General features: G+C 39.1%; 2 protein-coding genes across 51 annotated transcripts in view; both read left to right on the plus strand.

Annotated features, from left to right (window-relative positions):
- Window positions 1-8073, plus strand: part of MAP2 (microtubule associated protein 2) — a 306355-nt gene extending 298282 nt beyond the window's left edge. For all 50 annotated transcript variants that reach the window (XM_021075002.1, XM_021074986.1, XM_021075011.1 and 47 more), the window contains 2 exons: window positions 3832-3944; window positions 4172-8073. In XM_021075002.1, coding sequence (XP_020930661.1) covers window positions 3832-3944; window positions 4172-4387 — 329 coding nt within the window. In that variant the 3' untranslated portion in view covers window positions 4388-8073. The remainder of the gene's footprint in view (window positions 1-3831; window positions 3945-4171) is intronic.
- Window positions 8973-22806, plus strand: part of UNC80 (unc-80 homolog, NALCN activator) — a 253679-nt gene continuing 239845 nt past the window's right edge. Inside the window, exon 1 of the mRNA XM_021075021.1 lies at window positions 8973-9634. The gene's annotated coding sequence lies outside the window, so the exon portion shown is untranslated. The remainder of the gene's footprint in view (window positions 9635-22806) is intronic.

Raw genomic sequence — 22806 nt, forward strand, 5'->3', positions numbered from 1 at the left:
TAGGTCAGTAAGCCTTGTGAAACCTTAGTAGAATGCAATGTTTCTCCAACTTATTTGACCATTGACTTCTTCTTTCCTTAGAGTATCTCATAGGCTCAGTGTTCTAAAGTAGGGTTTATATTCATACATACTGGGGTTTTTCTATCTTTAATGTGTGAGTCTAATATTGTTATGAGTCATATTATGAGTTATTGTTTTCTGAATATCACCTTTTGCTAAATTTCACCTCTGTACATAAGTAAATAATGGACAACTGTCAAATTTGTAACTTTCTTAAGAATATTTTGGAACAATTTAGATATATCACTGAATTGTAGAAGGACAAGAGGAAGCAATTGGTTTTAACCATCTATGCTTGGCATCTTAATCAAACCAAGTGATAGGTTATTTCCATGAATTATTGTTTTAAATGTTTTCAGAAACAAGATTTAAGAACCATTGAATCCAATAAGATTTCTGACCCAGAGATTATTAAGAAGAATTTAATGGCTAAAAACCAAAGATAGGACACATTTCAAAATGGATAAATGCATTGGAAACATATCAAGAAATCAAGCTTCATGTTGGCAGATGGTGTTCATATAAAGCAAATCAGGAAGTTAGAAACTATGTATAAGGAATCTCCATTACTAGTTTTAGAACTGCTGCCCAGGAATTAGCTCTCTGTCATTCATGAGACATCAAGAACATGTTCCCATGTGGATATCTTCACAGCTCCCCCTCTAGAACTTAAGTCCACAAACACTTAGTTGAATTGTACTATGTCAGTGGTATAATGGATGTATTTGGCTACACAGCCTACTTTCTTCCAGAATACAAAAGAAAATATTGGACTCTTAAATTCCATACAGTAAGGATACATTTAGTTACATTCACCTGGGGTCTTAATGCACAGAAAAGTCTTATATGTATAAGGAAATATTCTGTGAAAGATTTACTGGTCATAAAAGGATGTTGTCATGGACTCCCATGTATTTCTAAATCTAGCTCTTACTTCATAACAGATGAATCAGATAACTGAATTCATAAAGAAGTGTTAGCACAATGAGCTTTGACTAGCGAGCTTTTCACAAAGTGACTTTGGAAGGTGGAATGTCTAAGGAGAAAATAAAAGAAAAAATTCAACACCTGAAGGCATAAATTGAAATATCTAGTCTTACTGATTTCACTTCAGGACATAATGAAGAAATATTATGGTTTCCACAGTTACTGCTCCTGATGAGACCAGAAGTTTTCAGACCCAAAGGCATAGATCTCTGAATTAAAATGGACTTCTCTAATAGTTACATAAAGATTCCTATAACTTCAACAAAAATAGACTTCTCGGGCTTCCTCTTCTGAATAAATTTCAGATCAATATTACATTGTTTTTTTATAACAGGTTGACATTGTTACAATATAGAATCATAAAGGAAAACTTGAAAATATAATTTATAACAGAGGCTACCAAAAAATACAAAAGTAAGATCCCAAAAAAGTTCATCTCATCTAGTTGAAAGCTCAAGATGCCCCAGCCTGTAGCCAATATAATTCTCTTTTACAAATCACACTGATCCTGTCACAACCAACAAGCAAGACCCATGAGGTCAAGTGAAATGTCGGGAGAATAATCACACATCATTTAAGGGAAGGACTTAAATAACACTATATATATATCCTAAGCTTGCAGGAGAAGAATGAGTGAATCTTCAAAATGTAATCCAGTATCACCATATAATTTCAAGGGGCCCTTGGCCAGGTAATTGGGTGTTAATATAAATGTCTATGTAACACATGAGGAAAACACAAGTCCTAAGATGCCGTGAAGCTTTAAGAGACCTTTCTCTTTCATCTACAGAGATAAATAAGCATCAAGAATCCAAAACAGAAAAATCTTTTCCATGTTTCCATGGCATCTCTCAGGTATTTTTTCCCAAGTCACAATCTCAAGAGAGATGCAGAGATAGTAAAGGATCCTGTGGCTGATCACAGGCCTTCCCCAAAAAATGCATGCAGCCAAAACCAAGTTGCTAATGAAAATAAAAGCCAATCTCTTAGGTGGAGACAGGTAAAGGTATCTAATCCAGCTTCTTCCAGGTCAGAGACATCAGCAAACAGGTCAAGAAGAGGCTAAAGGACAACAAATACTGACTCAATGTAGAGCTCCTTGTATTCACAAGTCTGAGAAAGACGGACAGAAATGGGGTGTGCCACTGAAGTGCTCAAGGCTCTCTCATCTATCAGCAGATTCTAAAGTTTCAGACTAATTAGCATTTGAGGAAATGGCATGGTCAAAACTCTGTCTCAGTATTATCAGATCAGGGAGTTACCATCGTGGCTCAGCAGAAATGAATCTGACTAGCATCCATGAGGATGCGGGTACATCCCTGGCCTCACTCAGTGGGTTAAGGATCTGGTGTTGCTGTGGCTATAGTATAGGCTGGCAGCTACAGCTCCAATTTGACCCCTAGCCTGGGAACTTCCGTATGCTGCCAGCACAGGCCTAAAAAGACAAAAAAAATAAAAAATGAAAATTAAAAAATTATATATATATTATCAGATCCAAGTCAGTGTCCAGACCCTGTGACATCTGGACTCAAGAATGGGATCTCCTATGATTCTCTTCCTATCGCTCCCTCTGCTAATGAAAATGGAAGCTTTTAAGCAACTTGGGTCCTAATTCTAGTTTCCTCAGTCAAGCTATCAGTGCTTTACAAATGCTAATATTACCTGTAGTGCACCGTTGTAGCCTAACAGTTTTTTATTTATTTTTTCTTTTTTTAATAGCCTATTTTATTTTATTTTTTAAATTTTTTTAGTTACTCAAATGAATTTATCACATCTGTAGTTATATAATGATCATAACAATCCAATTTTACAGGATTTCCAACCCATAACCCAAGCACATCCCCCGACCCCCCAAACTGTCTCCTCTGGAGACCATAAGTTTTTCAACGTCTGTGAGTCAGCATCTGTTCTGCAAAGAAGTTCCGTTTGTCCTTTTTTCAAATTCCACTTGTCAGTGAAAGCATTTGATGTTGGTGTCTCATTGTATGGCTGACTTAACTTAGTATGATAATTTCTAGGGCCATCTATGTTGCTAAAAATGCTGGTATTTCGTTCCTTTTAATGGCTGAGTAATATTCCATTGTGTATATGTACCACCTCTTCTGGATCCACTCCTCTGTCGATGGACATCTAGGTTGTTTCCATGTCTTGGCTATTGAAAAGAGTGCTGCAATGAACATCAGAGTACATGTGTCTTTGCAAGTCGTGGTTTTCTCTGGATAGATGCCCAGGAGTGGGATTGCTGGATCAAATGGTAGTTCTATGTTTAGTTTTCTAAGGAATCTCCATACTGCTTTCCACAGTGGTTGCACCAATTTACAATCCCACCAACAGTGTACTAGGGTAACTTTTTGTCCACACCCTCTCCAGCACTTATTATTTGTAGACTTTTAGATGATGGCCATTCTGGCTGGTGTAAGGTATAAAAGACTAAATGTTCCAAGTTTTAGAATGGATGCATGAGACTTTCATTGTGTTATTTTTAGAGTTTTTATTACACAGATTAGAAAAATTCCTAATATCTTGGGTTAGACATGAGTAGGGAAGAAGGTATTAATATGTAAAGCAGTCCATATAATGGTACAAAAAAGATGTCACTATCTTAGATGGTATGGAATAGATATTCTAAAAGATTCCTTTCTCATCTATGGTCAGAAGGATAGTAAACTAAGTCTGGGGTTTGCCGTGGTTTATCTACTATAGTTATTTTGGGGCAACAGTCACCACATATATAAGATGTAATTTTAGCAAGGCATTTAAAAGCTTTTCTCCTTTCATGTGTAGGTGGTGGGCGAGTGAAAATTGAGAGTGTGAAACTGGATTTCAAAGAAAAGGCCCAAGCTAAAGTCGGTTCGCTTGACAACGCTCACCACGTCCCTGGAGGTGGTAACGTCAAGGTAAGAAAACACCATCACGAGCCATGGGCCGATCTTGCCTTTTTAAAAAATCCTTCTGAAATACTCTTCATCACAGTGGGTCCCAGATTGAAGACCTGGACATCTAGGAAGTAGGGATGGCAGAGCTGATTAGAAGTGATGGGTGCATCAGCTCTGGGATGTAGGGAAAGAGCTAGTGGACCGTTAAGATGCCTGAGTTAACGAGGACCGATGCTTGTCTTGAACAGATCGACAGCCAGAAGTTGAACTTCAGAGAGCATGCGAAGGCCCGTGTGGACCATGGGGCTGAGATCATTACACAGTCCCCGGGCAGGTCCAGCGTGGCATCGCCACGACGACTCAGCAATGTCTCCTCTTCCGGAAGCATCAACCTGCTTGAGTCCCCTCAGCTCGCCACTTTGGCTGAGGATGTCACTGCCGCACTCGCTAAGCAGGGCTTGTGAATATCTCCCATTTAGCCTTGAAGTAATACTATTTAGGCATGAGCTCTTGGCAGGAGTGGGCTCTGAGCAGGTGTTATATTCATTCTTTACAAACCATAAAAAAAATAATCTCATTCCCAAACTGTAGTAATTGTTACAATTTTATAAAGAAAAAAGAATAGTATATGCAGAAATTGACTTGATTTCCATTTGCAACAGGAAGACACTGGCTTTACATGAGTACAATTGGACAATTATTTTTGCTCTGCTCTGTTTTGCATGGAGTATTATGATTTTGAAAATTGCATTTCTACCTTTCATGTGCCTGAAGGCTATCCACTACATTCTGAAAGGCCTTGTTAAAATCCAAGCTGCTCATTTCACTATTCTGTTGCTGGGTGAAAAGATAAAAAGCTGCCCATTGTAACTTATTACATGTTAAATTAAATCAAGGAGTCTGATTGCAGGAAGGGAAGAGCATGTAAGAAATGTTTTTTTAAAGCGTTATTTTGTATAAATGGGAAGAAAGATTCAGTTAAGTTATTAACATTTGGGACCTGGATAATTATATCAGAGTATAAGTCAATCCAATAAATTATTTAACTAATTAAAAAATAGTTGCGAAGCATTTGAGCTGTGGTTGAGGAAGTGGTGTAAAGTGCATCTCTTAGGAATGAAGCACTTTCATTAGGATGGAATCGTGTCTGATTAGAATGTCAGTTGATCCACTAGATTTGTGTCCACACTACCAGTTTCACGCCCCCTTTCCATCTGTTTGATACAGTATTATAGATATAAATATATATATATTTCTCTGTGGCCATTTGTGATACTTCCTCATATACTTGAATATAATACTTCCTTATTCACAGTATCTGTGTCTCCTGCACCCTTTGGTGTTGCAATTTTAGGTATGTGAAAGTAGATGTTAGCAGGGTTCCTTCCCTATTAAAAAAAAAGTTAAAAAAGACAAAAAGTTTTAGCATGAAGTTGCTTTCCTTAACAACTCAAAGCTGTAACCCTGTTTTAGTGCCAGATACAAGTCTCTCCCGTGATGCTAGAAAAAATTATTTTTCTTTGCTTTCACCAACATGGAGTTTGTGGGGGTAGATCCAGTTATACATAAAAGGATTTACAGATTATTGGTTCAGGATTATGAATTTATCTTATTTTGAATCACAGAATAGTTTGGGTTTTATTCCTGTAACCATTCATGAACCAGACTTCTTAGGATTTCTTTTTCTCTTTTTTTTTTCCATTTGCTAAAGTTGAAACTAGCAGTGAGAATTTGGGACACGTTATCCCGTTCTTCCAAATAGTACCTGTTTATTAAATTATCTGATAGAAAATGTTTGGCTTCCTTACCCCAAGATAAGATCCCTTAATCAGAAGAGGAAAATCTGGTATTTTGAGAAGCTATAGCTATAAAACATTGGAGATACAGATATCTAAATCAGTTTTTTTCAGGACCCCAATATTTCACTCTCTAAAGCTACTCTGTATTAGTTACTATTATTGATCAGTAGGTAATACTGTTCTGACTTTATATACAGTCTAGATATCACAAATCAATTAATTCTTCCCACGAATCATTCGTCTTAGATTTATGAATAAGCAATGAAGTCGTCAATAGCCTGAATAAGGCAATGAGTTACCAGGCTGGATGGATGCTTTTTAGTATCTTATCTGTTCTTTTTCTTGCTCAGGGCTGGTAGGCTGGATCTAAACAGTTAAAAGCAAATGGTCCAGTAGGCGTTTGATCCCTTTGAGTGAAGTCAGTTCTCAAATGTAAAGGAGGAAATGATGAACATGGACTGAGGCAACAAGCTAGTATAGTAGCATCTAAGAAAGAAGCCAAGCGATGCAAAGAGAGGAGAGACGTGGGTGCCATTTTGGATTCCAGTGGATACTGCAACCAATGTGTGACATCCATGAAAGAAACTAGGAGCAAAAATGCAACATTCATTCTCTCAACGAAGAAGTTTTACTTAGGCAAGCATTTCTGAAACTATTTCTAGATCAGTTGTTTTATAGGACTTTCAAAACCTTAGAAATAACTGATGAGGACTATGGATATGTCTGTTTTCTGCCTAATAATTGTTGTGAGATTTGATTTGATCAATCTGGGCATTTTATTCATCAGCTTCCCCTGAAATGCACCAGAAAATAGGAGAAGAAAGAATAGCTGTGTGGAGACTTAGGGTATTTTCTTATGTGCTTGATAGTGTTAGGTAGTGATTAAAACTCTAGAAAGAAGTTAACAGCTGGTTAGAAAAGTTTTAACCTGTGAAACAAGCATTTTTTTTTAATCTAGTTTAAAATTTTTATAAATGCTAAGAATAAGAAAATGCGGCCTACATATTAAAATTGTTTCTTACAAATACATGTCTAAAATAAAGATTATATAAAGCACCAAGTTATTAGATTTGGCATCGAAACAAATGTTTTCTTCAATTCACAACAAAACTATAAGAAATAAATGCCCTTGCTTGGTATGGAAATGCAATTCTTTAAGGAAAGTTAGCAAAATGAAACCATACTTTGTACCAGTAAAAGAGAGCAACACAGGCTAAATGTCTTCTTCTGGGGCTAAGGGGTAGAACCCATCTTGCTTTTACTCTCAAGACTAACTACACAAATTAAGCTTCTTGAACACCACTTTTGTGGGGGCATCCATACGCTGATCTAGAAATTAAAGCTTCATAGTTCCAATTCTAGATCTCTTAATGCCAGTTTCTCTCTGGCTTTAGCCTTTGAGAACCTGTTTAAGGATACACAAGCAATCCAGAGCTGTGAAGAGTTCAAAGGCCAACTCACTCTCTCTGGGTCACCTGCAACCAATAATTGGATACCTTACAATGATGCAGGACAGATCCGAGTCCATGATGAGTTTTCAAAGGCCGTGTTCATTTAGGAACCAACTCTCTCTGGATTCTCCTGCTGAGTTCCAGCAGGGTGATGGGCCGAAATCCTACCCACACGAAAGACACCTGTGTAACACCAACTAGGTATAGCTGAAGAAGGCTGAAGGGAGAACTTGGTTAAATGGAAGAATGTACTGATGGTAGCTGGTCTTCTCCACACACTCATATAGTTATACAGCAGAAAATGGGATCATCAGCCAAAATACAACATCATGTCAATATTATTAAAGAAATAATCTCTCTATGGTTGATTCTGCCATAGCTGCAATCACAGTATTTTCTCCTATTTTTCACACTACACAAAGGAGGAAGAAAAACTATTCATGGTCTAAGTAGCCAGAAAAGATAGATTCATGGCTTGGAAAGGCAAATTCTAGGCATTCCTTCAAGGACTGATGCATTAAAATCAGCATTGATTTTTTTTTTTTTTTTACACCTAGGATTTTTTAGCCTGGGAAGGTAGGTTGAAGCCAAGTCCCTCTGCAGGAAAAAGCTTATTTTTAAACTCAGAAAATGGCAATCATGAAAATCTACTTCAACTTTAGCAAAAAGAAAAAAAATCAACAAAAAATATACTCTGTATGCTGGGATTCCAAGGTTCCAACATGCCGCTACAAATCTGTGGGGGGGTTCTTTCTTCTGATAATTCTAGAGCCTGTTACCATAGAAAGGCATTTCTTCAATGGCTGGTTGTAGTTAGTTCATGTTTTTCAATCAAAATTTGCAAATGTATTTGTTGCTGTATAGTGATTGTTTTGCAAAATAAAATTGCTTGTCACCTAACTCATAGTTTCAGATTGTTTCTTCCTCTCATCTGAAAAAAAAAAAACATATACTATGATAAATCTAACAAAATAATATACATTGCTTGATCCAACCAAAAAAATTTTGAAGAGAAGGCTACAAGTAGCTGCTGAATGCCTGCTATATGTCAGCGTACTGTGTATTAAGCCCCAACACTTCTCTATTAAAAAGATGCTGGAGTTCCCGTGGTGGCACAGTGGTTAACGAATTCCACTAGGAACCATGAGGTTGCGGGTTCGACCCCTGCCCTTGCTCAGTGGGTTAAAAATCCGGCATTGCCGTGAGCTGTGGTGTAGGTCGCAGACGCGGCTCAGATCCCGCGTTGCTGTGGCTCTGGCGTAGGCTGGTGGCTACGGCTCCGATTAGACTCTTAGCCTGGGAACCTCCATATGCCGAGAGAGCGGCCCAAGAAATGGCAGAAAGACAAAAAAAAAAAAAGTTTTAAATAAATAAATAAATAAAAAGATGCTATCTGTTGCAAGTGATAGAAACTCAAATTGGCCTGAGCACAAAGGCAAATTTATTAGCTCAAGTAACCAACTAGGCAGGAGTATCCACCTCAGGCATGGATGTATCCAGACACTCAAAACAAGTCATTAAGAACATTTTTTCAGAGTTCTGTAGTGGCTCACTGGTAATGAACCCAACTGTTATCCATGAGGATGTGGTTCAATCCCTGGCCTCTCTTAGTGGGTTAAGGATCCCTCATTGCTGATGGCACTGGGATCTGGCATTGCTGTGGCTGTGACTTTGGACAGCAGCTACAGCTATGTTTCGACCCCTAGCCTAGGAACTTTGACGTGTCTCAGGTGCAGCCCTAAAAAGACAAAATATATATAAATATATACATATATATATTTACGTATATTTATATGTATGTATTTTTTTTTAACTCTGGATTCAGGCTCCCCAAAGATGTCTCAGAAATTTTTCTTTTTCCACATTTGAGTTCTTCTTCCTCTATGCTGACTTCACTCTCAGTCAGGCACCCCTTCTCACGATGATCATTAGCAGCTCCAGATTTCACCACCTTCCCAAAAAAGCCTCTTTCCCGAGAGTACTAGCCAGAACCCAGGGTCTGAAAATCCCTGAACTCCTTGGGTCCTCAGCCAATCACTCAGGCTGATTGGCTGGGGCTGGGTCAAAGACCTAACTCTATTCAGGTGGTTGGGGAGGTGGAGGGTTAAGCGGCCTCGTCTGAACTACATAAACTTCTCCTGGAGATAAAATGTTTTCTCAAAAGTCAAGTTACTGCTGCCGGAAGAGAGAGCACTTGATGCTGTGCAGGCCCTGAAAACAGACCCCCTCTCTATCCAAACTCTCCATCTTTATTCATCCTTCAGCTCCTTGCTGCTCAGGCTATTCCCAGGCTTCACCTGGGAGCTTGTTGGAAAAGCAAATCCTCAGGCCCCACCCCAGGCCAATTTACAACATCCCCCTAGGTGATTCCTCCCCACCTTAAAGTTTGCAAAGCACTCAGCTCCCTCAGTCCTTACTGAAGCACTGAAGAAGAAGGAGCTCCTCGCCAGCCCTCTCTCAGGTAAAATTACCCCTAAGACTTCTTGAGACAACATCGCCAACTCTGATGTCAAAGAGTTTAATTAGCAAGCGGTGGAAACATTGAGGTGCATGTGTCTTTTTGAATGTGTTTTCAGGTTTTGTTTTTTTCAGAGCTATGTACCCAGGAGTGGAATTTTCCTGGATCATGTGGTAGTTCTGGTTTTAGTTTTTTAAGGAACCTCCATACTGTTTTCCACAGTGGCAGCATAGTGGTGGAAAAATTACTTTTGTGTTGAAGGGTTTCCAGGTCATGTCATTCTCCCTCAGCTGAAAGCTACTTCTTCTACCAATAGTGTTTTCTCCTGTTTAGTCTTCCTTTAGTAATAATGCGGATTTGGTACACTCTTACCAAAACTTTTAGTGTTTCTCTTTAGTCATTTTTTAAAGGTTATCATCTGTGTTAACCTTCCTAAAGGAAGTCTTGAGACCACAAGAGATTAAGACATTTTTCTGGTAGCACGAATCTAATATAAAATTCTTGGTTTTTTTTAATTGAGGTATAGTTTACAATATTGCGCATAGTACAGTGATTCAGCATTTTTGCAGATTATATTTCATTATAGGTGTGTGGTAAATCCTAGTTGATTATCTATTTTATGTATAGTAGTTTGTATCTGTTAATCCCATACTACTAGCTTATCCTTATCCAACCCACTTCTCCCCTTTGGTAACCATAAATTTGTTTTCTATGTTTGCGAGTCTGTTTTTGTTTTATATATACACATTCATATGTAATCATTTTAGATTCCACATATAAGTGATCATGTAGTATTTGTCTTTCTCTGTCCAAGTGATTTCACTAAGCATAATACTCCCTAGATCCAATCATGCTGCTGCAAATGGCAACATTTTATTCTTTTTATGACTGAGTAATATTCCATTGTGTATACATATACAACAGCTTATTAATCCAGTCATCTCTTGATGGGCACTTGGGTTGCTTCCATATCTTGACTATTATAGTGTTGCTATGAACATTGGGTTTATGTGTTTTCAGGTTTTTTCCCCCAGTATATGTATTCACAAGTGGAATTGCTGGATCATACGGTAGTTCTGGTTTTATTTTTTTTTCTTTGATATTTACTCTTATTTTAACCATATCCAACAATCTTTATTTTTTTTCTGTAGACCCAAGCTTTCGTCATATGTCCTATTCCTTCTTGCTGAAGAACTTCCTTTAGCATTTCTTGTAGTTCATTTCTGTTAGCAATGAATTTTCTGTTTTGTTTAATCTGTCTCCAATTTACTATTTTTTCTTTGTCTATAATTTGTCTTTTATTCTCTAGCTATCTTCAATATTTTCTCTTTGTCTTTAACGTTCGGCAGTTTGAATTGAATGTGCCTAGGTTTGGACTTTCCCCCCCTATGTTCCCTTTTCTCTGTGTTCACCTTCTGGAATTCCAGTGATGCTTACTTTATATAATTTGATATTTTCCCACTGCTTTTTTATGTTCTACTATGTTTTATTTTTCCCCCTCCTTTTTATCTTTGTGTTTTACCTTGGGTAATTTCTATTGACTTATCTTCATATTCAGTGAGCGTAGTTCTGGTTTTAGATTTTTGAGGAAACTCTACACTGTTTTCCATAGTGGCTGCACCAATTAATATTCCCACCAGCAGTGTACAAGGGTTCCCTTTTTGCCAGATCCTAACAGGCGTTATTTGTAGACTTTTTGATGATGGCCATTCTGACAGGTGGGAGATGATACCTCATTGTGGTTTTGATTTGAATTTCTCTAACAATTAGTGATATGCCACATAAAAGTCTTGTTTTTTTATTAATCTAACAATGCAAAGAAGAAGATCCTTGCCTTGAGAAGAGTAACTCAGATATAATGTAGGATGGCAGGATAACCTTCTTTGTAACTTATAGTCAGGGAAATGTTTTATGATGTAAAACTTATGGAACTATAATCCAAAACAATTCAAGGCTAGAATATTGTCCCTGTCAAAAGTACACTTTTCAGCAACCTAAAAGTGTTTCAAAATACTGTCCTTTGCTGCGTTATTCTTAAGCACCTTGAGGAAACAGCATAGATACACCGGTAAAAGCCCCGTTTTTTCCTCTCATACCTTTCCCATCACAAACAGCACAGCTGTTCCTACTTAGCCCTCAAATGCCATTAAAATCTCCTGCCCTGGGCTTAGTTGAGGAAATAAACCTGTGGCTTCCAGATGTGCTTTGTTTGGCCTGCACAGTGTTTTCAAACTCAAGGAGGTCCACACAAACCCACATACAAACACCTCCACACACACACACACTCCACACACACACACATATACACTCTCTGAATTAGATCACTGAAAAGTGAAAAGATCTGGCAACAGTGGGTCCACATTTGTTTGTGCTAACAATTGGCTGGAGCAGGTCCATGAATGATGAGATAGGTCTGTTCTACTTGACAACAATGCCCACCCATGCCTATTATTACTCCCAACCCAGTTTATTCCTGTTCACTTATCACTGTGGGATTTAGGCTTTGTAGCCTATGGCCTAGATCCACTTGTCTTTCCTTCCCTTCCAATTGCTTTCTCATTCTGTGAAATAAAAATCCAAAAGAATAAGCCCCAATCCTAGAGTGGGAGAGAGGAAAGATCAGGTTGGGTAGGTCAGATCATAATCCTCAGGGAGACTGGAAACCTGGAAAACCAATAGTTAATAGATTTTTGCCCTGTCTCAAGAAAAAAAAAAAAAAAAAAAAAAAAAAACTTCTTAGGAGTTCCCATCGTGGCACAATGGTTAACAAATCTGACTAGAAACCATGACGTTGCAGGTTCAATCCCTGGCCTTGCTCAGTGGGTTAAGGATCCGGCGTTGCCGTGAGCTGTGGTGTAGGTTGCAGATGAGGCTTGGATCCCGCGTTGCTGTGGCTCTGGCGTAGGCCGGTTGCTGCAGCTCCGATTAGATCCATAGCCTGGGAATCTCCATATGCCTCGGGAGTGGCCCTAGAAAAGGCAAAAAGCCAAAAAAAAAAAAAAGCTTTTAAGTAGGGGGTTCCCCTCGTGGCTCAGCAGTAATGAACCCAACTAGTATCCGTGAGGACACTGGATCGATCCCTGGCCTTGCTCAGTGGGTTAAGGATCTGGCATTGCTGTGAGCTGTGGTGTGGGTCACAGATGCAGCTCAGATCCTGAGTTGCTATGGCTGTGGTATAGTCTGGCAACTGTAGCTCTGATTCGACCCCTAGCCTGGGAACATCCATATGCCAAGGGTACAGCCCTAAAAAAGATTTTAAAAAAGAAAAAACTTTTAGGTAGCATGTTTATTTAATAGTAGAACTGGTCACTTTTGTGTCCCTGATAAACACGTTGAAAATTCTGCTCCCACCTGTATTTATCATTAAAGCAAAGAAAAAAAAGAAAAATACAAGGGAGTTTATTTCTGTACCCTAGGATAAATAAAAATCTCACTGTCAAATGTGAAATGGCAAAACTATGATTTTACTCAGGAGACCTGAACCTAAAAGATACGTGCCTGTTCCTTTTAGAAGAAAGGCATGGAGGAAGCTGTTCTCCCCTAGTCAAGCAAGTGAGACCCAGGGCAGGTCTTCAGTCAGCATACACCTTAGTCAGTTGAATAAGATGTTCTAATGCTAAAAGACGTACTGCCCAAGCCTCCTTCCTGGGAGGACAGTGATGGGGATGGAGGAGAACACCCTCCAATGCCCAGCTTTTGCCACCTGATGCCTGGCTAGCAGAGAGCCTCCTAGACCCTGTTCCTGTGCCCCCAAGAGTCCTGCCTTCCAGGCATCACCAGTTGCTATGATCCCCCCGCCCCCGGGATCTCTGGAGGACTGGCCTGTGCATCACCAGCTGTTCCAGGAAGCCTAGATTGTCTACACCGCCTTCTGGCAACCTGCTGGCCCGCCAGCCAGCCTGCCGCAGTTTTTAATGATGCTGCTGTCTGTGCACTGACTCCTCCAAGTCCAAAGAAGACTGGACCCCACAGAGGAGAACGTACTTTTTGGCATCCTGCTGGGCAAGTACCTGGCATGCACATAACCGTGCCTTGACTCTGGTCACCTGCTACCCATCTTCATTTTTCCCCGGAACCTCCCTCCTATGGTTGCTTGTAGAAACAACGGTCACCACAGAACTTTAACTCATACCAGAGTAGAGGGGCAAGCAACAGGCACTGAGGAGGTAATGAGGGCCCCTGAGTCCAACAACAGAAAGAGATTGTGAGCAAGAGATAGGCCCGAACAGCCATGTAGGGTGAACAGTGCCTAAGGTACCGTGTTTTATGGTCCTTGTTGAAATTCACTTCCATCTAAAAAAACCCACCAAAAACCCAAATGAAATGGGCATTAATATTAATATTATAGCGATTGTCTCTTATAGGCATCCTTATAAACATACATTAACTCCTATGAGTACAGTAATATCAGTGTCCCCATTTTATAGATGAGAAACCTGAGGCATAGAAAGGTTGTTTAAAACTTAAGAGGCAGAGTTGGAATCTGAATCCAAGCTGCCCAAGATGTCTCATCTGGTCTAATGAATTAGGTTTGATCCAATTAAATATTCTAATAAACAATTTTCCTGATAATAAAGATATCAAACATATATTATGAAAAAAATCTCAGCATTATAAGGCTAGAAAAAATGTTCATGTTTTGCTGTTAATTCAGAAAGCGATGAAAGAAAATTATAAAATGTCTAAACAATATCATTTATGTAAAGAAAAATGCTTCCTCTTTTAAAAAATAAATATAGGAGTTCCTCTTGTGGCTCAGCAGGTTAAGAACCCAAATGGTATCCATGAGGATGTGGGTTCGACCCCTGGCGCAGCTTAGTGGATTAAGGATCCGGCATTGCCATGAGCTGTGGTGTAAGTCACAGACACAGCTCAGATCCTGGTGTTGCTGTGGTTGTAGTGTAGGCTGGAAGCTGCAGGTCTGATTCCACCCCTAGCCTGGGAACCTCCATACGCTGCAAGTGTGGCCCACTCCTCACCCCCCCAAAAAAAAGAAAAAGAACTAAATAAACACAAGTCATTCAATGACAGTTAAATGAGAAGTCATGAAACAACTTTCTGCCATTCTCTGTGTCAAGTCATGCCTCATACAAAGACATCATTTAGCAAGCGATATCTATGTCAAGCAAAGATCAGCCAGCCATTTCTAAAAATCAAGTATTTGGAAATTATTAGGAAATTTAAACTATTTGTGCTACAGCACATACCACTTGACCCCAGTTTCATAATTCATATTGTTTAGAGAACAAAAGCACTTTTTTCTATTCTACATGTTAACTTATAACATGCCAGTCACTAAATACAGGTGGCCCTCCAAGGCCATGGGTCCTGCATCCCTGGATTCAGCCAACTATGGAATCCATGGATGTGGTGTTTGTGGGTACAGAGGGCCAACTGTTCCATGCCATTTTACATGAAGGATTTAAGCATCCGAAGATTTTATTATCTGCGAGCAGAGCGGGTACTGGAACCAGTCCCCAGGAGATACCAAGCGATGACTGCATTTTAACATCACCCTTGCTTCCAGCACCAGGCAGCTTTCGTAAAGGCTGTTTTCCTTTCTCTATTATGATATCAATAACTGAATTAAATTGCTTGCTTTCATTACAAGCATGGCATGTCATTTAGATTTTCCTCATAAAACAAGGATCTACAGTTCTTAGCATAACATTTGAATGCCTGATCAAACTTTAGATGTGGATGGCACACGTCTGATAGTCTTATTTAGTTTTTAAGATTAGTAAACAAAAAGTGATTTTTTATTAACCGCAGAAAACAGACACAGATAGCAAAAGGACTTCTCAGCCATTTTTTTTTTGCTTCGACTGTAGAAAAAAGAAAACATTTAGTATGTGAACACCCAAGTATGAATATTTTGTCTTTTCCTGTGCAACCAATGTGTTGAACAAGCATGACTCATATAAATTGATTGAGATACAAGTTTATTTTTGTCTCTCACAGTTCCTTTAAACAACATGCAGTGGAAGAAATCTTCCCCTGCCTCAAGAGGAAGACTTGGGCAAACTCGTGACTTTTAGTCACTCTCAGATAACATTCTTCTAGCTATAAAAAGGAGTCTAAATTATTTTTTTTTAAATTCTCAATTCAGGGAGTTCCTATTGTGGCTCAGAGGTAATGAACCCAACTTAGTATCCAAGAGGATGCGGGTTCAATCCCTGGACTTGCTCAATGGGTTAAGGATCCGGCATTGCCATGAGCTGTGGTGTAGGTTGCAGACTCAGGTTCCAATTCATTGTGGCTGTGGTGTAGACTGCCAACTGCAGCTCTAATTCAACCCCTAGCCTAGGAACTTCTATAGGCCACAGGTGCAGCCCTAAAATGAAAAAAAAAAAAAAAAAAAACTTAATTCAGAAATCAAAACGTCCAGCCCATGGAGCAGTCAAAATTCCAAAGCTGAATGTCTAAGATCTATACTCTCTCCAGCACAGACCTACCTCAGGCATCAAGCTTGCTTGCTTCTCTTGTGGACTTGCTTCCCCTTTGTCCTGACAGATGCTGCTTTTGCCCATTCTGGGGATAAAGCTGAGGGAATAAGGGAAAATACGCAAATAAGTGTTGTCGTGATTGGAGACTGGTCAGCTCCTGACTGGCAGGTGGTTTAAGCAGATTTTTTCCTCTTTCTCTGTGGGCTTCTGTTGTATACCCCCAGCCTCTTTCTGCTGAGGCTTCTCTCCCATCCAGGCAGCCTTACTGGCTGGACCTATAAAAGAACGTCCTCCAGCTCCCTCTCCTGCCTGGCCCTCACCTAGCCCTCTTATGAGACCTCCCCTCCTCACTCTGGGAGTAGAGGCAGATCTCAAACCAGCAGGGCTCTAAGTGCCCCACAACCAGAGCTAAGCTGTCAGCCCTTCTCTGGCTGCTGAATTTCTCCAGCTTGTAGAAGTCTAGTGTCTCCCAACATTTCATTGCTCTCCTCACATTTGAATTCTGTTTTCATTAAGCTTAGGGTGAGAAGGCAACACCTCCCCACAGCTCCCCCCAAAAGTGTGACTTATAGACAGCATGGCATCTCTGTCCAAAGAAATCCCCTCATCAACCTCCTCTCACCAAGTCCCTCCCCATGTCCGCTTTGTGTGTCCTTCATCTGACAGAAACAAAGTTCTGGAGATCATTTCCTTTATAAATCTGCACATGGAAAGGGACAATTTTTATCTCTCACTTGGGTGTCCTGATGTCAGTCAGGCCAGCCCTACAGTAGATTCTGAGGCCAAAAAAAAATCTATTTCTAACACCTACTGGCTTTTCTTTTCCACACTTTCAGCTAAAGTAGTCTTGTAAATGTGTCCCTTTTAAAATAGGAAATGAATTCATGCCACAAACACTTCCTGAGTGCTACATTCTCATCTGGTCCAGTGGCCTCAAGGCATTCAGAGTCAAGTGAGGGGGACAGATCATACCAACACCCGACAGCCCAGGATAAACAGTGACAAGCAGTGGGAACTCAAGTTCACACAAAGCCTATGGGGAAAAGGGAGGGAGGACAGGGAATAAAAGTGGATTTCTAAAGCGATGCATAAAGGCAGGAGCGGAGGACACATTCTGTGACCATGAAACTACTTGGTGTATCTGGAGCACAGGTGGGTCAGAGGAAATGAGGCCAAGGGAAAAAAAAAAAAAAAAAAAAAAAGATGCTTGGAGATAGATATTGGTTTTCCTGTCATGTTCACAGGTTTGGATTCTATTCTGTAAGCTGCAACAGTCATTAAAGCTTTTTGAGGAGTTCCCATTGTGGCTCAACAGAATTAAACCCGACTAGTATCCATGAGGATATGGGTTTGATCCCTGGCCTTGCTCAGTGGGTTAAGGATCTGGCATTGCTGTGATCTGTGGTGTAGATCACAGATAAGGTTCGGATCTGGCATTACTGTGGCTGTGGTGTATATCACAGATAAGGTTCGGATCTGGCATTACTGTGGCTGTGGTGTAGAGAAACAGCTGTAGTGCCGATTCGACTCCTAGCTTGGGAACTTCCATGTGCCACACCTGTGGCCCTGGAAGAAAAAAAGTTTCTGAGGAGGAGAAGTAACATGATCATATCTGGGTGTTAGAGGAGTAATTTTGGCAACAATGTGGAGGTTGGACTGGAAAGAAGAGGAGCTGGGGAAACAGGGAGAAATGAACAAGAGCCTGAGCCAGGAGAATAGCAGCAAAGATCTAGAGAGAAAAAAAGATGGTAAAGACACTTGAAATAAAAGGTACAGACCTTGGAGACCACAGGATGTGAATTGGTTGATAAAGGAGAAATAAATTTATAAGATTTGCAACTTGAGTAACCAAGCAGCTGATAATGCCATTAACAGAGCTGCAGTATGCAGGTGAGATAGATGCTAGTGGAATATTCATAAGGAAACTGCAGAAATCTGCCAAAAGTCATACCTGGATCTTAGAATCATGACAGATGATGGGTATATGGGTATCACCTCAGATTCTGGATGTTCCCAAGCCTGGGGAGTAAATAAGAGGAAGAGGGATGGCTTGCCCCCACCACATCTAACCCAACCACACTGATCAATAATGAGCAATGCTCTCACCATTTGTCCCAGAGCATGGTTCTCTCTGAGTTCCAGCATGATCCCTCAGGATGAGTGAATCTAATTGACGCGAATGCAATATTAGCAGCCACCCCAGATCCACGGCTTCCCTGTTGTAGATCTCTACATATGTTGCTACTTTTAATGAAAGAAGTTTCAGGATCCAGCAATTGCCATGAGCTATTCTGTAGGTCAAAGACGCGGCTCGGATCTGACATTGCTGTGGTGTGGGCCAGCAACTATAGCTCTGATTCAAGCCCTAGCCTGAAACCTCCCTATGACATGTGTGCAGCCCTAAAAAGCAAAAAAAAAAAAAAAAAAAAAAATTTAAGTTTCAAACCATCGTGAATCAGTAGGGTGCAGGCTGCAATAGTCCCTCCTTACACTGGTTTAGTGATTTTTTTTTTTTTTATACTCAACTCTTTCTATGTCTTTATCAGTGCTGATTCTTAATTTTTCTGTTGCCCCTTAAGACTGCTTCATCTAAAGTAAGGAAAAGGTCTTTTTTGGTCCATTTTAAAAAATTTGTTCTTGTATGTGTGGCTGGGTCACTTTGCTGTCCAGCAGAAAATTGACAGAACACTGTAAACCAACTATAATGGAAAAAATAAAAATCATTAAATAAAATTTTGTTCTTGATTATCCACTCATTAGATACCAGGTACCTTCACTCCTTTTATTTGTTATAGGGATGAAACATCAAGTCATCTAGAAATGACTTTTTTTTTTTTTTTTAGGGCCACACCTGTAGCATCTGGAGTTTTCCAGGCTAGGGGTCAGAATCAGAGCTGCAGCTGTCAGCCTATGATGCCACAGCAACACCAGATTGAGCAGTGTCTGTGACCTATACCACAGCTCACAGCAATGCCAGATCCTTAACCACTGAGCAAGGCCAGGGATTGAAACTTCATCTTCATGGATACTAGTCAGATTTGTTTCCATTGCACCATGACAGGAACTCCTAGAAATGACATTCTTAAAATCAAGTCAGCAAGGATCAATACAAAGTTATTAATTTTACCACATTACCATAATACTTGATATTTGTTCTTCTTTCCTCATAATCTGAAAAAGAGCTTTGAAAATTTCCTATCATGCAAATGATGATATTAGGCCTGGAGTTCATGGAGTCTGGGCTCACAAGAGAGAGAAGAATTAAGAAGCCCAAAATGAAATTTAGTTGTAATTCCTATATTTAAGGGGCAAGCAAAGGGAGAGAAAGAACGTAATTGTAAAAACTGAGGGCTAGCCAATTTGAGGGATGGTACTAAGAAAAAATGTCACAGAAACCACAGGAGTAGATGTCGCACAGGTTTAAAATCTGCAGGGAGTCCGCCAAACGTGACAAATGGGAAGCTGTTGAATTCTGGACTAAATCATCCAGTGACTTTGCAGAACAATGGTGAATGCTGAAGGTAAAATGGGCTTCTTGGGCTGTACTTCTTCATTTCACTTATCTCTGACCTGGGACAAATTGAAGAACAGAGCCACTGGCAAAGATACATTTTCTCCAACTCCAAAATGGCAATCTCCAAATGAATTTCCCACTCACAGCTTGGGGAACTTTGAATATAAGTGTTTTCTTCTTGAAACACCTTTCATCCAGGGCACACAGAACTTGTCAACCTTGTTCAATGGTGAAAAGGCTCTCTGCTCTTCGGCAACTCACCTTATAAATCCGATGACTATTTTTGAAAATTAATTTCTATTTCCATTAGCTTATAAACACTTGCGTCCTCAGTCTTACTGGTTCATGGCTGCTAACTCTGATCCTGGCTTCTAAGTGAATATAAGTAGGTTTATTATATAATAAAAAGCATGAATAGAAATTTTCAAAAGAGTAAACAGACTTCGGTAAGTACATAAAGTAGCTCAATAGGTCTTGGGGGTTAAAAGAAAGTGATTAATGTCTGTTTCATTACTGATTCATTTGTTGGTCTTAGATTAAATCTTTTAACCAACCCTTTCAGCCACAAAAATGTAGGTAATAATTCTTCCTTATGTCCTTGTGTTTTAGCCAATTAGATTTGCAGAGTGATTTGTGATTCTCAGATGAAGATTACTGAGTTTTCTCATTTAAACATTACAAGAGTAGTCGATGATGAGTTGATGAATTTAAAACCCTCTGGCTTCAGGGCCAGTCTGGAAAGCCACAGTAGATTAATTTTGGTTATATAATTTATTGTGATTTATTCTCTACATAGACTTGAATGCATTATATAGTTATGCAATCTTTTGTACATAATCGCCTTTGAATTATATTCTAGTTTGATTCAATTCTTGTTTTTGTATACACATGCATGTGAGCACACTTTAAATATTCTGTGACAGGCCCATTCTAAAATTAAGTTAGTTTTCAATTTCCTGGGAAATGGGAAGTGTTTCTGATGCCTCTGGAATAAAAGCAGGGCTAAGTTTGCAGCTAGCTCTTACAGTGGACTTGTAGTTTTTCCTAGTTATGTTGCCTGTGTTTTCATTCCTGATGCCAAAGGAATCATCTTGATACAAGCATAATGGGGCTTAACTAGAGAAGCACATTAGCAGTAACACAACTTTTAAGAAAAATCCAAGAGGATATGGGTCATTTACCTGTGTTTTATAAGAAAATTTTTACCAATTAAGAAAAATGAAGTCATTTGAAATGTCAGAGCATAAACAGGTGGCTTCCACTCTTTTTAGAATATGGATTAAATACAAGAGAGCAAGTAGAATTTCACAGCTATATTCAATGTCATTCCACTTTTATAGCAAAATTTCTTACCAATTTTCTAGAGTGACACCAATTTCACAGAAATCAATTTCATACACTGGAAAGGAAGATCCTAGCTCTGACATCAGTAAAAGAAGTAAACATTGAGAGAAATCTGTTTGGCTTGTTTCTTAAAATATGATAGAAAAATAGACATGAAAATTACCAAGTGTGGCATGCACAAATCATGGAGCAAAAGGAAACTCCCTTGCTGTTTCAAAGGCATATCAATCATGGGCCATTATTCTCTATACAAGACATTTGATTGAATCTGTTTCCTTGTGTTTGAACCAATGGTTGGGGCTATACTCGGCTATTTCTGGTACCTCAGCCATGACATCTACAAAAGGAACCCATAGCAACCATTCCTTGATTGGTGGTGTTTTTCTAACTCACTAGGCTATAGTCCCAACACTCTCAGAAATTTCCCAAATCATTCTTTTGAAGAATGAAATATTTTTCTTGCCAGCTAACTTTTTTTTTTTTTTTTTTTTTTTAGCAGACAAATGTCATTCTTAGGCTGAGTAATATCTCTATTGTAAAGTGTGCTTATCTGTGTTAAGTTTTACTTCAAGGGCTCAGGGAATGATCGCTATGTGCATGATAAGTCAGTCTTTTCCTTAAGCATCATTTCCTTTAAAAAGACAAACTAATGGTCTCTAAATTAGTAGCTCTAAACTGATGACAGTGTCCTAAGATGCAAAATTAAATTACATGGTCCTGCTTAGTATTTTAGCAATCCATATGCAGACACAAAGGGGTAAATTATGGTTCTCATTGCTTACTACATTACTACATAATCAAAGTTTATTTCTTCTCAAAGATATCTTACATGCTTTGTTTTACATGCTTAGCCTCTTTTAATCTTCACAATAACTCTGAGATAAATATCATTATGTTCACTTTATTTTAAGGAAAGAAGGACTCATAGAGCATAATAACTTGTCCAGTATCACACAGACAAAAATGGTTAAGCAGTGGATTAACCATGGATCTGTCTGATTTGAAATCCTCTAGTTTTCCCATTAAACTCTGCTATATCCCAGGAAGGGGCTCCCAGCAGAGTTTACTATTTACTGTTTGATTTTCATTAAAATGAAAACTCCCACCTGATTCTGTAAGGAAACCACAATGTAGAATAAAAAAGAGCATGAGCTTTCTAATTCTGGCCTTACTGCTTACTTGTTATAAAACTTTGGGCAATTTACTTAATTTTTTTGTATCTCAATTTCAACACTTTTGGAGATGATTTTAAGTACATTAAAAATATAATTAAAAACTAGTGAAAGCTCATAGGATGGTTGGGAATTTTAAATAAATTAATGTGTAGGAGTTGTCTGATAGAGAACGTGAAACTCAGTAATGCTTAATTTTCTGCCATTCCAGCTTTTATATCTTTAAAAATCACTTTTAATGAAATACCGCAAAGTATAATTTTACTAGAATGTACTATACACATTCCTGTATACCAAGTTGTTCTTCCCTAAATATGTATTATGAACATCTTTCAACTCAATAAATATAGTTTTATATCTCTTTTTTTTTTTTTTTTTTTTTGCGCTTTTAGGGCTACACCTGCGGCATATGGAGGTTCGCAGGCTAGGGGTCGAATTGGAGCAATGGTTGCTGGCCTACACCACAGCCACAGCAACGCCGGATCCTTAATCCACTGAGTGAGGCCAGGGATTGAACCTGCATCCTCATAGGTACTAGCTGAATTTGTTTCTGCTGCACCACAACAAGAACTCCCAACGTTATTCTTTTGAATGACTTTATTACAATCCATTTGATGGATATGCTATAACTTACTTAGCTAATTATATGTGTTTGGACACTTTGTCTATTTGCAAATTTTCAGTTATAAATGATTCTCC

The sequence above is a fragment of the Sus scrofa genome, chromosome 15 (assembly GCF_000003025.6).
Source record: "Sus scrofa isolate TJ Tabasco breed Duroc chromosome 15, Sscrofa11.1, whole genome shotgun sequence".
In the NCBI taxonomy this organism is placed as follows: domain Eukaryota; kingdom Metazoa; phylum Chordata; class Mammalia; order Artiodactyla; family Suidae; genus Sus; species Sus scrofa.